The sequence below is a fragment of the Lampetra fluviatilis genome, chromosome 4 (genome assembly GCF_964198595.1).
Source record: "Lampetra fluviatilis chromosome 4, kcLamFluv1.1, whole genome shotgun sequence".
Classification (NCBI taxonomy): domain Eukaryota; kingdom Metazoa; phylum Chordata; class Hyperoartia; order Petromyzontiformes; family Petromyzontidae; genus Lampetra; species Lampetra fluviatilis.
Genome location: NC_136278.1, coordinates 23,354,110 through 23,369,534, shown reverse-complemented (window position 1 = coordinate 23,369,534; position 15,425 = coordinate 23,354,110). Strand labels below are relative to the sequence as shown.

Here is a 15,425-nt window from a genome sequence, read left to right as displayed (position 1 = left end):
GGCGGAGCAGAGCACCGACCGGGCACGCGACTGCTCCACGCCAACAGGGAGGGTGCTCCAGGCTGCACATGGTCACCTCGCAGAGCTCCTCCATGCCGTGGCATCCATCCTCGTGGAGCTCCACATCATGGGACCAGCGGTGGAAGTGGGAGCAATAGAGCCATGCGGCGACTAAGTTCCCGCCGCCATTTCCCACCAAGCGGAAACCTCCGTGGTGCAGCCCGCACTGGCAGCTGCCATCTTCTCAGAAGAGCGGAGCGCGGGACCCGCCTAATTCGAAGTTGCATCAAAATCGCCGGTGGACGTTCCATCTCTCCGGAGACGACTTCCCTTCGTGAAATAATTTACATCTGCCGGGGGCGACTGGGTGGCCTTCAAGCGGCGGTTCCTGATGAATGCCGACTTGGCGGGGTGGACGGAGCCGCTAAGAGCGCTGCCCGCCGTCCTTGATGATGACGCCCTGGTGGCATTCATTATCATCCCACCGTCGGAGAGGGCCACATTGACTCAAGCCTTCGACCAAATGGCGGCCATTTACGAGCTGCCATCCAACGTGTGCCACAAGTTCGGTATACGAAAGATAGGGGAAACTGAGACACCCCTTGCCTTCCGTAGCGCACTTTTGGTGCTAGCGAAGACTGCCTTTCCAAGAGTGGACCACGACTGATTTGACTCGTTGGTCCTTGAGAGACTTCTGGCTTTGGCTAAGGACCTCAACATCATTCTGCCAGGTCTAGACGACAACGATGTTTCATCCATCAGGGTTGCAAAATGCATTCAGGCTCACCAGCTCCTGCAACGGCACAAGGGGTTGGTGGCGTGTTCCACGTCCCATGAGGGGAGCCTGTCCCAGCCTGCGCATCGACCCAGAGTGGAGGCGGGCAAGGGGACGGGAGCATCCCCATCGTGTGCTACATCTGCAGCCTGCCGGGAAATGTCTCGTTGGGCTGCCGCGTACTACGACGACACCTCCCTGGACCACCGCTGTCATCTGCCTGACCGTTCTTCGCTCCACTGCACCCTAAGGTGAGTCACGACACAACCACACTTGGCCCCTGAATCCACCTCATCCATCTCTCACGTTCAGGTTTAATTCTGGTCGCGCGTCGGGACAGGACAATTTTTATGTTGATCGGGCCGCCGGACGCTCCGACCGGGTCAGTGGTCAGAGCTGGCCCATCGAGTGGTAACCACGACTGCAGGTTCATCTGCTGTTATTGAACATATAGAAGGGGTGGAAATTAGGATGCTCGTTGACACCGGTGCATCAACGACCATCATTTCAGAAATTATTTATAACATCTTACCCCCTAAATGTCGTTCCTTATGCCCTTTCGAAGCTCCGTGCTTCACTGCAAACGGCGGCTCATTGGGCATTATTGGGAAAATAACAGCAGAGGAGTGCATTGCGGATGTTAAATTGACAGGACAGGTTCTTGTTTCAATGTCCCTTGCTATTCCTTGCTTGCTCGGGACTGTTTTTTTGGGAAGAATGCCTCTGAAAATTTTGATTGACGAGGGGTGCTTGGAATTACCATCCGGCCGTCAAATGGCATTTTTGCCTTCTCCCACCCGCTTACACATGGCTAATGCTACCGTGCAAGCACTTGCATGTAGGACGGTGAGATCCCCCTGGCACGCAAATGTGGTTCCCCTTCGATTGCGGAAGCCACTAGACTGGGGGGCGACGGCAGGAGCAATTCGCTTGGGTGCTGCTAATAAAGTCAGTCGTGGTGTCACGTTGGTGGGGGCGCAGACGTTGGTATCCAAGGACTAGGAGCCCTTCATTCAGGTCCTTAACGCAGGGTTAGACACGTCGGTCATCCAGGAAAGTACCGTGCTAGCTCATGCGTCGCCAGCGCTTCCTGAGGGGAGCATTGTGGGCAATGTGGGTGCTGCGACAAATACGCGGCCACACCAGAAACCTGATGAGGGATGGATGAAGAAGCTTTGTTCCGAGAATGCGGATTTGTCCGAGGCCCAGAGGGGGAAGCTGCGGGCGCTTTTGCGTGACTTTTCGGATGTTTTTAGTAAGAGAAATTTGATATTGGACGCACTACGCTTTTGAGTCATCGCATTGATATGGGCGACGCTGCTCGAATCTGGCAGAATCCATACCGGCTGAGCCCTGCGGAAAAAGAACACGTTTGGCTGGCAGTTGATGAAATGTTAGCCGCGGGGAGCACCGATTGTACTCATTAAAAAGCACGATGGTAGATTACGCTTTTGTTTTGACTTCTGTAAGCTTAATAGTCTCTGTCACTGATGCGTACCCTTTACCTCGAATGGATGACTCACTGGATGATCTAGCTGGAGCATGGTTCTTTTCCACTCTTGATCTCCTATCCGGGTTCTGGCAGTTGCCACTAGACGAAGCCTCTAAGCCCGAGACAGCCTTGCGTACACCGCAAGGCTTGTTCAAATTCAATTGGCTTCCGATGAGTCTTCATTCCGCGCTGGCCATGTTCCAGCGATTAATGGAACTGGTCCTGGTTGATCTCCAGTGGGACTCTTGCTTGATATACCTCGACAATGTGAGAGTTTTCAGCCGTATATTTGACGAACACCTGGAATGGCTACGCGCTGTCTTTCTCAAAATGTGTGTGGCCAACCTGAAATTTAAACCGTAGAAATGTCACTTCCCCCAGAAATCGGTTCGGTATCTTGGCCACATAGTAAGTGAATCGGGTATTGCGACTGACCCGGACAAAACCGCGTGTGTTCGAACTTGGCAAACCCCCACGTCGGTGGGGGAGGTACGCAGCTTCATAGGATTTGCGTCCTAATACCGCCATTTTGTCCCCGGGTTTGCTACCATCGCTAAGCCTCTCCATGCCTTGATGGCTAAGAGTCATTCATTCCATTGGGGGGAGAAGGAGGAGGCCGCATTTGTTGCACTCCGGGATTGTTTGGTGAACGCCCCTCCCCTCTACTAACCCGATTTTTCGTTGCCGTTTGTCCTTGATACAGACGCTAGTAACACCAGAATTGGAGCTGTTTTGTCCCAAATTGTCAATGGCGTCGAAAGCCTTGTCGCATATGGCAGCAGGGTGCTGTCTCCGGCCGAACAACTGTATTGTATCACACGCCGGGAACTCTTGGCCATTGTGGTTTTTGTACAACAGTATCGTCCATAATCTTGATTTTAAGCTTTCGTGACTGCAAAAATTCATACTCTTTGGTTCTTTCGGTAAAGTCGTCGCTACGGGGAGGATTTCCGCACAACTCAGACATGACTTCAACCGAGAAGATGGATGCAAACTTTAGCAATCTTTGGAAGGACGTTGATCAACCAGGTATAGTGTTAACTGTTGTGTTGGCCGACTCTCTGAGTTGCACAACATTTCTAAGTTTGGTAAGTTTGATATCTTATTTCTTTTTCTCTCTATCACCTTTTTCCCCCTATAAATTTCACCCCACCCTCTCGCCCATTATGGCAGCCCCCCCTCCTCGGATTAGCCAAGGGCACCCACCCCTACCCTCTCCGCGATTACATTTACTTGCAAATTCCATCCCTAGTCCCGCCCACTTACCCTTGGGTTGTACCCACCACAAATGTATATAACCTTTGGTTGAAGTAGCTCTCTCGCTACATTTCCTCCTCAGCAGTCCGCCTGCTGTATTGTTTCACCTGATGATGATGGCTTGTATTGCTATCGAAATGTCGTGATCTATTAGTTATTTTTTCTATTTACGTGACTTTACCGAAAAAACCAAAGAGTATAGTATCGTCCCTCTTTGTATGGTAGACACTTTGAAGTGCGCTCTGACCATGCAGCACAACAGTACGCGCTGCGTGTTGACCAGCCGTCTGGCCAACTTTCACGTGGGTTGGAGGTCCTCCAGGATTACTCCTTAAAAGTTACCTATCGCTAGGGCTCCCGTCACGCGAATGCTGATGTTCTGTCGCGATTACCAACGAGCAGCGGGTGTGCCTGCTTTTCGGCTCCGGGCACTGTAAGCCAGTCGCCGAGCCCTGCCCCCTCCCCTCGCGGTGTCGGCCGATGTGGTAACATCTGAATTGGCCGAGGGTCCGGCGGCACATGACGCTGTCATTAGGTTGGACCAAGCAGAATGGGGGCGCCTCCAGGTGGAGGACGCTTCCATGCTTAAATTGTGATGCCGTATCAGAGAGCCTGAGGGGGGTGCGGATCAATGGGGTATCGCCTCTGTCAATCTTAGAGGCAGACTGCTCATGCACTGGGATGGAGGGTTGCGCCAATACAACATGGTTTGTCCACTGCCCTGCAGGGCAAGGTCATGTGGGCAGTACACGAGCGCTTGTTGCACCTAGGTGTGCATAAGACACTGACCACACTGAAAATAGACTTCGTCTGGCCTGGCATGGCTGAGGATGTCGCTAATTTGTTTAAAAGGTGTGCGCAATGCGCACGGCGGAAGCCGTCGGTGAAACCCTGTTGTTCACCATTACAATCGATTCAGATTTCCCGCGGGAGAGGAAAACCCATTGAACTGGCTGCCTGCTCTTCGTGAGGAGCCGGGCCCGACGGGACATTGGCATTTCCCCCCCGGGACCTCCAGGGAGAGCGAATCCACCTCCCTTGGAGGCCTGGCCACGAGGACTTGTTCAAAAACTCTTCGGGTTTCGCGATCCCCACGCACACACAGTCCCACTCCCTCAGTTGGTTGTCACACTCGGTAAGCCGCATTGGCTATTGGCTGAACCTAACCCTTATTGTGATTGGGGGTGTTAATACATGGTGAGGGTGGGAAATGTTGGCGATTAAGGGGATTCCGAGCGTTCGCGGTTCACTGCACTGGTTTTTTTCTCGTGTTGTTCTGTACTCACACCCTTTTCCCCGTTGTTAATGTGCATTTGTAGGTAGTGTAAATATTGTATAGGTGGGTTTGGGTATTTAATTGGTAATTGTTGTTGTTACTTGGTGAGGCACACATAGCGTTTAATCACTTTTTACTCACTTTCTTTTTATCGCTTTACTCAGTTCGTTTTAATGGGGAATTGACAGCCAGGATGGCGGAGTGCTACGAAGCGGGGGGGGGGAGTGATGTAATGACATCACGGATGTCACTGTGTGGTGCCGGCTCTAGAGGGGCATGGCGTGCAATGTACTCACATCGCGGACATCACGTATGTAGCGACATCGTGAATGTCACTGAGTAATGCTTGCTCTAGCGAGGTACGGCGTGCGATGCATTGTCATCGTGGACACCCCGTAGGTGGGTGCAGTACCAGCCCTAGAGGGGGCTCGGTGAGCGCTGGGATAGCGCTCAGTGGCACCACGCGTCGCGTGCAGTGCTGACTCCTACAGGAGGGATAGTATCAGCCATGGGATGAGGTTACCCTAGGCCATGGCACTCTGGTTGACCCTGGAAGGCACTGACAAGTAAGATCTACATAGCGGCCCTGAGTGGGGCTAGGGAGTGTTCACGTGTTAGGGTGAGATCCTACGGGAAGGATCGGGAAACGACAAGATGTTTCTGGAAGGTGGTCGTGGCCAAGGGTGGGGCCAGCTACGACCCGGCAGCAGGTAATCCGGGTCCCCGCAGGGACCGGGGCTCAGCGTTGCTGTTGTCATCTGAAGATCTACAATCTACGTTCTACATCCAAGAAGAAGTCACCAACACGTGGACGAGAACCCAAGGCAGGGTCCTGTCCGTTGTAGCTACTCGCAGTAACTAGCGTAGTTAGCCTGGTGGTCCACCACTATAGGTTATCTGGTAATAGGGCAGTAATCCCTTTGTGTTAATGTGGTGGTGTTAATAAATATGTGTTGCCTCTAAGAAGTACGTCTGCGACTCAGTTGAATCCACTTCACTACCGTTAAACATAGTCTATGCCTCGTGTTTCCTGGCTGGTTGCTGGCTGTGCTCCACTCCTCACCAACACTAACTCAGTTGTTAGTGGTTGCAGGCCATTGCTACCGAACGTAGCTGGGTCACTGGCTAAACGGATTTTCCGCAGAGGAAATAAACGTTGAGTTAAATTGAAACGACGGAAAAAGTTTGGAAGACATCTAATAGATAGAAACACCGAAGAGGTGGGAGTAATGAATGCAGTGCCCAGAGTACAGCATTGTTAGAAGAGTATAAAAATGACAGTTGTCTCTTATTTCCCATTTGCAGAGCAACGGGTGTTCTCTACGAGTTACAATAAAATAAACTAACAAACGGCCTAGATTTATGGAGTGGAGAATGCATCTGATCTCGCCAGGCCTCGAGAAAACTAAGGCATGCGCCTGTATAGCGCTTGACTACTGTGCATAAAACAGATAAGGGAGAAATTGTAGGCAGTAGAGTGCAGTGCTGTACTCCCCCCACCCCCACTATCACCAATCAACTGTGACTAGCATGGTGAAGTATCAGAATCTGAATATTTATTTATACTGCAGGAGGAATCCGATGAGCTACAAAGCTTTTTTTCACAGACGTCCAGTATGGTCAATTATCCCTCACTGCCTACACAGTGTGCATGAAGCCCTGATCCAGCAGTGGATTTCACAATCTGGCTTTGCAGATACGCGTGAAAATGCATGAAGTCAAACAAGTCACCTTCACAGTAGCAGCAGAATGTTTACATTGAGGCATGGTTACATTGTCAAGAACGATGGCGGATGCAAAATGAAGACTGAGCGTGGTCATGAAAGCAAATGTAAAAAAATATCTCCAAACAACTATTGTTTGTACAAAGGTTTTATATGAATAACAGAGTACATACTTACTCATAGAATACTTGGCTTTGTCTTTGATTTGAGTGACCTTTCCACCTTTAGTCCTCAGATCTATAGCTCTCTTCACTGCACACAGGAAAACACAAGCATGAATGCAAATTAATAAGCAACCAAATTGAGTTACGATCATATCATTACATCAGCTGAATGAAAAACAGCACAATGTTATGCTGGAATTCATGAATAGATTTTAAAAAATCAAACCATTGAGCTGTATTTTTTATAATGATGAAACAATTTATTAACAATCATCATCCATGGTGATGAGATGTAAATGGCTAACCCAAGTTTATCCAAAGTTATATTTTCAATATAAGATTTGTCCTTTGCGATTTACCTGCACAATATATATTTTTTCTAATTTAGTTTCACCTAAAGGAAATTGAAAATAAAATGTGCACACGTACAGACACAGAGGTTTGTGTGGCAGGATAAAGATTCCTGCTGAGAAAATCAGATGCCTTCTCGGAAAATGTGCAATTAATTGTCAACATTACGTTAAAAGCAACTGAATTATACGTGGCATGCGCTCACTGTCAACTCGGTTTAGACCAGCTTAACTTACATGGTTTCCATGGGCATGACGGCTTTGAGCGAGATTCAGTGAGGCTAACGTGACTCTCGGTCGCGCCTTGGCTCACGCGCAGAGTCGCATCCCCCCTACTCCACCCCTCGCAGAACATGGAATAATCCAAATTAGATGCCCTACATCAGTGGAGGAGTGTACTCGCTTGAGAAATTACCATCTTATGCGCGGGGGGACGTAGGAAGTATTGGCCTGTCTGCGTCGGGCCTTGAACTAGGGTTGCCACCTGGTTTTCCCTGGATTGTCCTCTTTTGGGCTAGCTATCCTGGGAAATTTCTATGTATATCCGGGAAATTAACGGTCCCTGTTTTTTTTATCAGTTACGAGACAATACAGCTCTGAAAACAACATATTTAAACGTACTCTAGCGCTTACCATCTGCTATTGTGATTTATTATTATTTTTGTTCCACGATGAGTCCTGGTTTATTTTTTAGCCTGGGAGGTGGCAACCGTACGTGGAACCCATGTAAACGCTGCACAAAGTCGAGCAACTCAGCGGCGTGGGGAGCACTTACTTTTGGGTGACGGTACGGCCGGCCGAGTTGCTCGACCTGTTAAGCAAATTTTGGGTGGTTACTTAAAATGTCACGCACCATGGAAATCATTCATAGTTGTACCGACACTCACTAACACCAATTTGACATACGGAGTAACCAAAGGGAGGTTAAATAAAAGCCTCATGCCGGCACCGTGGATTATCTTTTGGCAATTTGTTTGTTTCACTTCTGTTCGCTACTGAAATGCGTCAGGTGTCATGCATGGCGTCTTAAAAAAAGTGACTACATTTATTTTTAGGTGAATGAATGAGTAAAGCAAGTGATTCCATAGGCAATAAAACAGACACACTGTCACGTGAATTCCAACAACAATGTGATGTTTGGACAACAATTTCGGTGACCACTTTTTGTGACATTTTAAGGAAAATAATCAAATACAAGGATAACGACACAAACATGAGAACATTGTGAAGTACAAGATTATATTCTATGGAAAAATAAAAGCAATAGCCATGCAAACAAGAAGATTTAAAAAAATGAAATTGTTCTAGTACACGTAAAGTTCAATAACTGCAATAATTCGCTCAATTTCGTTCTACCAATCAACATTTTATGCAATTATGTAAAAGAATTACACTTAAATAACTTAATTACACAACTTAACTGTTACTTCTTTTAATAGTAAGAAGACAAAGTTTAAGGTGCAATTTTTGCAAGCATTCACATTGATACAAAGGCATTTAGAATACAATGAGCATTTCGGACATCGCATGCCACACTTTGGCAGTGCCTCTTCCTTAGGGAGTATCGACCTTTCCTTCTCAGAAGTCAAGATGTTCGATTTTACACTGGGTGCCCTTAACACTGAGACAAGCCTAAATCATGCTTGGAGATGCCGTCAGAAAAGTTTTGAAATGGGAAAAATGTGTATTAATCAGGTCTATTAAATTCCAGAAAACGGTTTATTTATATCTTCATCAAAATGTGCAAGGGACTCACTTTGATGAATTTAAAATAGTGTAAGCATAGTTTGGTCAACTATATACTTGTCAAGGTAATTTACAAAGTTTAGAATCACTGACCTCCAAGTATGGGTTGCTCTGACATCTATTGAAATGTCCATTATACACGTGTCACAATGTCTGCATATTAAAATGTACTGTATTAATTTATATAAAAAAAATCGTGGAAAGCATTTGTCAAAAAGGCAGACACACGTATATATATATAAAAAAATATATAGCTCAGTACACACTCACTTAGCATGCCATCATAAAAATGCAATAACTGAGCAACTTATAGTTTTTATGTTTTTCCTTAATATTTAACTTTAACTGGCCCTACTTTGTTCTTAGTATCATAGTCCCTTTCATATGTCTCATTTGTGTGTCTTGGTTTGACTCTGAGCCTCAGGCATTTCCACTAAACCATAATGATATTAAAAGTCCCATTGGGTAAGATGATGCATAGTCTCCCTTGGTCCATGTACGGTAAGACTTAGTGTGGTTGAATTAACCTGACATGAGAAAAAAGTCTGCGATCATTAGCCAAGCCCCTTTTGAAGTTCACACATTGCTGCTGTTTGAAAGCAATGGGCAAGTGGACAGTGATATTAAGGTAAAAAAAAGCAATCGCATTCCTGTAAATACGTTCTGCTGCACAAACATAATTTGGTTGCAGAGCTAGTTCGTTTATATGACCAGAAACATGCGTTTGTTATCGATTCAATTCGCTGAAGAGCATTTAGAAGCAAAATGTTCTATTTCCACAGCATTGTATGGAACGCGACCCTTTACGTCATATAAGTCTCTGCCACCATTATCGTCTAGCAATGAACACACAGTAGTACATCTAAACAAATATTCCTCCCAGCTTAATACGCCATTGACTGTGTACTTATCCGTGGCACACTATATTGATATCCTCATGTCTTAGGGTCCACGGCAGTATAATATTAAGATAGTTTTACATTCATAACTCTCCATGGATTCATGTCCAAAAAGTCCTATTTAGCACGGAGAGCATTAGGGTCAATGTTGATTGTTTACAAGCTCATTCCACAGACAACCCGGCTGACTGAACCAAGCTCCCCAGGAAATAATCCATAAAATGCTTTCTGAGAATCATTCATCCAGCACCACAGTGGCATTTCAAGCTTAATCTCCCCGTGTATTTTCAGCAGAATGCATCAAGGTCCATATGGCTTACTTTAAGTTGGTAAATTCACGTCGTGGCTTAAGAGATTAGCAGATTGATAGCCTCATAAAAAACCCCGATTGCATTTCTTAATTGTGAGCTTTCTCCGGTCCTCGAAGCACAATAATAATTAGTTTAAATTGTAATACCCAGAGGTGCATCTGCAGCATTCTCATGACAAGAATAAGGTGCGCAGGTAAAGTGAAATTTATTATAATAATATAAAATAACAACAACATACCTTGGTATTGTGCAGTAAAACCTCGCAGAGAGTTGTTGCTGTTGGACACAAAGTGAAGACGAAGCCAGTTCTTGCTGCTGATCATGGGAGAAGGCAGGCCCACTCCTGTCAACCTGTGGAAAGCACAATAAAAGAATAGCGAAATAAGTGAACAAAGAGGTTTGGGTATATAGGATGGCTTTTGGACAATTCGCAGATCGCGGTCAGTCCTTGTTCTAATATTCACTTGAAATTAAGTGGAAACATGGACACACACAACACACATTAGATGCCACCCTGTACATGCAATCAGTCTAGAATATTGCCTGTGCATGAATTTACCTGTGCATGAATTTGGATGAAACCTCACATAGCACTGCCATTATGAACAGCAATGACATTTTAGCTCCCTGATTGCACAATGATAGCATCTCTAAATCTAAGTTCTGCACAATTAACTCTACCAAATGAAACTTTAATTCACCTTCAAAACCTAAAACTATATGTTGTCTACGATCCGCCATACCCAACTTTTTAGATCTTACAATGCATCTCTCAGCCTGAAGAAGCATTTCCATCACATAACCTACACTGTTGATTGCTCATATTGACACTTTTGCTGTGCATTTTCGGCATTCCTGTTGACTCATACCTATTTAAGAACCACCACGGTGGTGAGATGTTAACTCCATCGCCTGCTATGCACGCGGTCGTGGGTTCGACCCCAACCCTGACGCCTGCTGTATATTTGGAGTTTGCATGTCTTCTTTCTCCCTGTGGTTGTGTGCATTTTTCTCCGGGTCTTCCGGTTTTTCCCTCCACATTTAGAATCAACATGCGTTTTGATTATTTGGCTGCTATATATGTACACGCGATAAGCTACTTTGTTGAGCTATCATTTGTGATACGTGGGTCGCTTCTGCAAAAGAGCTATATAGCTCAGTGGGCCTTACCTCGTGAAAAAAAGTTTAAATAAAATAAATAGTTTAATGTCCAAACTGAACAAAATACATATTTGGTTACAGAGCTGAAATAGATTGGAAGAATGTTGGCGATGAAATTCACAACCACATTTGGAAGGCTCGCAATACATCTTATCATTCAGCTCTGGCGAAGTCGAATCAGACTTTATTCTGGTCGCTCACTTCTCTTAACAACTCTCCATCAATGTATCTATGACCACACGGTTGGCTGAGTATGGTGCGAATTAAGTTCAACATAAATACGTACAAAATATGGTTTCCATAATTCCAATGACACTGCTCTCCGATACATGGAATATAACCTTCTTGTCTTTTCAGATCACGCAAACTCGATTAACTTTGAGCACTTCCATATACTCTATGCTGGCATATGAAACAAATATATCTCCTGGTTTAGCTCTCCGTTAAATTCCACTCGTCGTGGCGAGCAGAATAAAATTCAAGTGGATGTGACACTGCCAAAACTGAATTCCTCTGATTTGACAAAAACACTACGTCTGAAAGTGCACCTCTTAAGTTCTGAGATCACAACGGCAAAAGGTGTGCGCAACTTTCGAGAAATTATTGATCCTGAGCTCCCGTTCTCTTTCCACATCTTGCAGCTTTGCAGGACCTCCTACCTCCACTTACTCAACATCTACCACATCTGCTACTTCCTTGCAAACAGCAGCTTCAAACACGCTCATCAACGTCTTAATCTCACCTCGTAGCATCCAATGCAACGCTCCTCTATTGCCTTCTCACTTTCTTTCCTCTATGCCAGTGCTGGCCTTTTCACTTGCATCCATAAACATGACGACATCACCTCTCCACTGGCAACTAATATAGTCTTGGAATAGCTACGAGATTGGTCTCCCTGTCTTCAAGATGCTCCATGGAGTTGACCCTTGCCAACCTCTTATCTCACTCTAACTCCCTCCAAGCGCTCTCCACTACAGTAACCATGGCCTTATGTCGAAAACCCCGGTCAAATGTCACTCAGCGGGAGAATGCTCTTGTACCCTGCTGCTCAAATAGTCATATATACTCTGCCCCAGTTTATCCATTCTTTTAACTATCTGCCTCTGTTCCCGTCCAGACTCAAGATATCCCTCTTCCCCTCTGCTGATGAGTATCTCGACCATTGAAAAACACACCATACATACATTACTTAGTATATACCTCCTAGTTCTGCATGATGAACATGTCTCACTGTTTTATACAATGTCATCAGATGCGGTTACATTTAATGCTATATAAATCTAAAATACATTGCATTGTAGCTAAGCCGAACTTTCCCCGATGTCAGGTGAGTTACATTTGAACCTTTTGGTGGGACCCCGGGGTCCCATAAGCCCCCGGCTCTCGCATAAACTGCGTTGCGACGTCATTTTATGTCTGTTGAAGGCGAACGATACGACAATCTATTCCTCTCGACGAGCTCTACACGATGCGCTAATCAAAGTTTCAAAGTTTTGTTTATGACTACGGCATTCGTCCTCGCTGCGCTTGGACGACACAACAACAGAATGATCTGCGCCAGGTGGGTCGCGGCATTTATGTGCGCGGTGGGACGGAGTCGGCAATTTTTTAAATTATTAATCACGATTTTTCACTTCCGTTTATTCGGGACCCGGGGGTCCTGCCATAAGGTTACATTTGTGAAAATGACAGTGTCGGAAGAGACAGTAACAATATTAAATGCATATTCTATGGTTATTTCGGTTAAGTCACGTAGATATAAAAATAAAAATAAGGTGATTAAAAAAAATAGATCACGACGTTTCGATCGCCACACAAGCAATCGTCTTCAGGTGGGAGAGAGAAGCAGGCTGCTGAAACAAGTCCTGTTTCTCTACCTACAGTATATGACTTTACCGAAAGAACCAAATAGTATGGATTCCTGCAGTCACAAAAGCTTCAAATCAAGATTGATAAAAAAATATCACGACGTTTCGATCGCCACACAAGCGGTCATCATGTTCCTGATGACAACCGCTTGTGTTGCGATTTTTCTATCTACTTGACTTTACCGAAAGAACCATAGAATATGAATTCCTGCAATCACGAAAGTTTTAAGTCAATATTAAATGCAATTCCACACGTGGCTCTTAAGACACCTTGTGTCGTCACGCCGTTGCACTGGCATGAACTTGTCACGCTATTTTCTGCAAATGTTGTAGCTTGTTTCTCAAGGAAGGTGACTGCTAAGTTCATGACACCAAGGTGCCTTCGGAAACATTCACACCGGTGAAATGCAACAGCCCTCGCCAAGGGGGCTTTCAGTTGAGCATTTACTATTGAGAATAATAATGGCATGCTCCCCAGCAGAAATCTCTTTGGCAAGCATTATGTGAGTGATTGCACAACAATGCAGTTACAGGCAAATTTGGTCCCAAAGCTGTGTACATTTGGAGTTGTTTATATATTTTGAAAAATAAAAGTTTTCAATGGTGAGATGCAAAAGGGCAGGCAACAGCACTGACTTGCCCTGTGTCATGATATTTTAAACAGAGGAAAAAAGTGATTAGTGTTTCAATAATAGGTTAAGGTGCGGCCCTACAATTGCATCCTCAATGTCACTGCAGGCGGAAGGCCTTCTAATAGAAGACGCTTCCGGAAGCCCCTTTCGAGTATATTTAGACTACTCTTCCTCTCTAGCTAGACATGTTTGAAAATATAAAATCCCCCATACTTTACTTCACCACATGCGAGCTGCCGATTGACCAATTTTGGTTCACCAATTTATACTGCTGTGTGGGCAGAGGCAGGAGGATTTAAGAAACTCACACCGTTGTTTCAACTTCCACACCGGGAGATGAAATGGAATTGATGACCTATAGGTTGCAAGTCCAGTGTGCTAATCATTACACCACTGCAGTGTTGCAGTGTTCTATAAGAATAAAATAAACGAAAAGCAGCTGAATCACATTGTACCCTTTACCAGCAGTCCTCCTTAATTCAGTTAAACTTTTTCTCTCTCCGAGCTCAACTTAAAAGCATTTCTGGTCTTGTTTTTCTGCAAGCATTAATATTTTTTTTTATTAATTTACAAATTATGGTTTAATCAATGGGGCCACATTGTGGGGTTGTAATTCATCAGAAGCCCTCCACTCACTATTGGGTGACTACTGATGTGCCCTGCGTAGGTAACTCTATCATGTACCCCCCCCCCCACCGTCGCAATTCTATCCATACTCAAGGTCAAAATAAATCAATGTTAACACCAACAATCTTTTACTTTGCTAAAAATGGATGTCCCGCATTAATAAAACGGGTGGACAGTTATGAATGACAAATATGGTAGCATATATATCTCAAACTCAATACTAAAATTTTTTATCAATGTCAATGTATAATGTTTTGCTTGTTTACTATCTTAATGTGACCAAACTGTACCAATTTGTGGCATGGCCATACCAGCATCACACAATTGCCAATTGTAATAATCGTGCATTTTTCTTCAACCCTTGTAACTAAAGTTGCAGAATATTACAATGAAAATAGACATCCAACGTTTATAAATGTACCAATGTGGTATAAAGGGTGTGGTTCTTTTTAGTCCATTCTACTTTGATTTTATACTGCCCAGTTAATGTTATTTTCTGTGTCTGATAATATACACAGTGATGTTCCAAATGTATGAACGTAGAAACACTAACAAATATGTAATGATATGACTTTACTGACTTAGGTTGTAATGATTATAATGAACTGTTTACGATGTTTAATAAGTTTAAATTAATTTAGCACCTTAAATTGCATATTATTGACACATTATGAGTCAGAGCCAAGATAGTTGCAAACATCGTATATCATAATTTCATTAGATATTTTTTTAAATAGTACATTACTAGAAATTATCTTAGTTACCACCAACAACAACACCCACCATTTGCCACGAAGTGGCGGTGACATCACCACGGCGGTTATGCTAGGCTATGTGCACTTTAAGGCCATGCGAAGTGTCGAATGCCCACTGGCAGGACGTCACGGGACAGACCCAGGTGCCATGGGTTGACTGACTGAGATGACTGGCTGATGCACCACCTGTGGTTTAGCCAATGCAAATATAATGCCACTTGACCCATTCGGAGTTAGACCTCTGCTGTCAAAACCGAAGCTGGTCATAAGCACACTGCCCAGTTTTGTAAAACTATACACTTTCTCTATAACTGCTCCATCACCGATGGGGAATTGAGGGGGTGGAGTTTTTAATGGCATGAAATACCTAGGCAGGTGCTTTAAAGAA

At 44.8% G+C, this 15,425-nt stretch overlaps 1 protein-coding gene across 2 annotated transcripts in view; it reads right to left on the bottom strand.

Moving 5' to 3' along the window:
• LOC144931684 (CUB and sushi domain-containing protein 3-like) overlaps window positions 1-15,425 on the bottom strand; it is a 454,944-nt gene that overhangs the window by 215,843 nt on the left and 223,676 nt on the right. Inside the window, exons 6-8 of one of the 2 annotated variants that reach the window (XM_078855833.1) lie at window positions 10,233-10,345; window positions 7,814-7,849; window positions 6,702-6,776 (exon numbers count right to left, since the gene is read on the bottom strand). In XM_078855833.1, the coding sequence (XP_078711959.1) occupies window positions 6,702-6,776; window positions 7,814-7,849; window positions 10,233-10,345 (224 nt within the window). The remainder of the gene's footprint in view (window positions 1-6,701; window positions 6,777-7,813; window positions 7,850-10,232; window positions 10,346-15,425) is intronic. The other variant, XM_078855834.1, reaches the window with a different exon arrangement.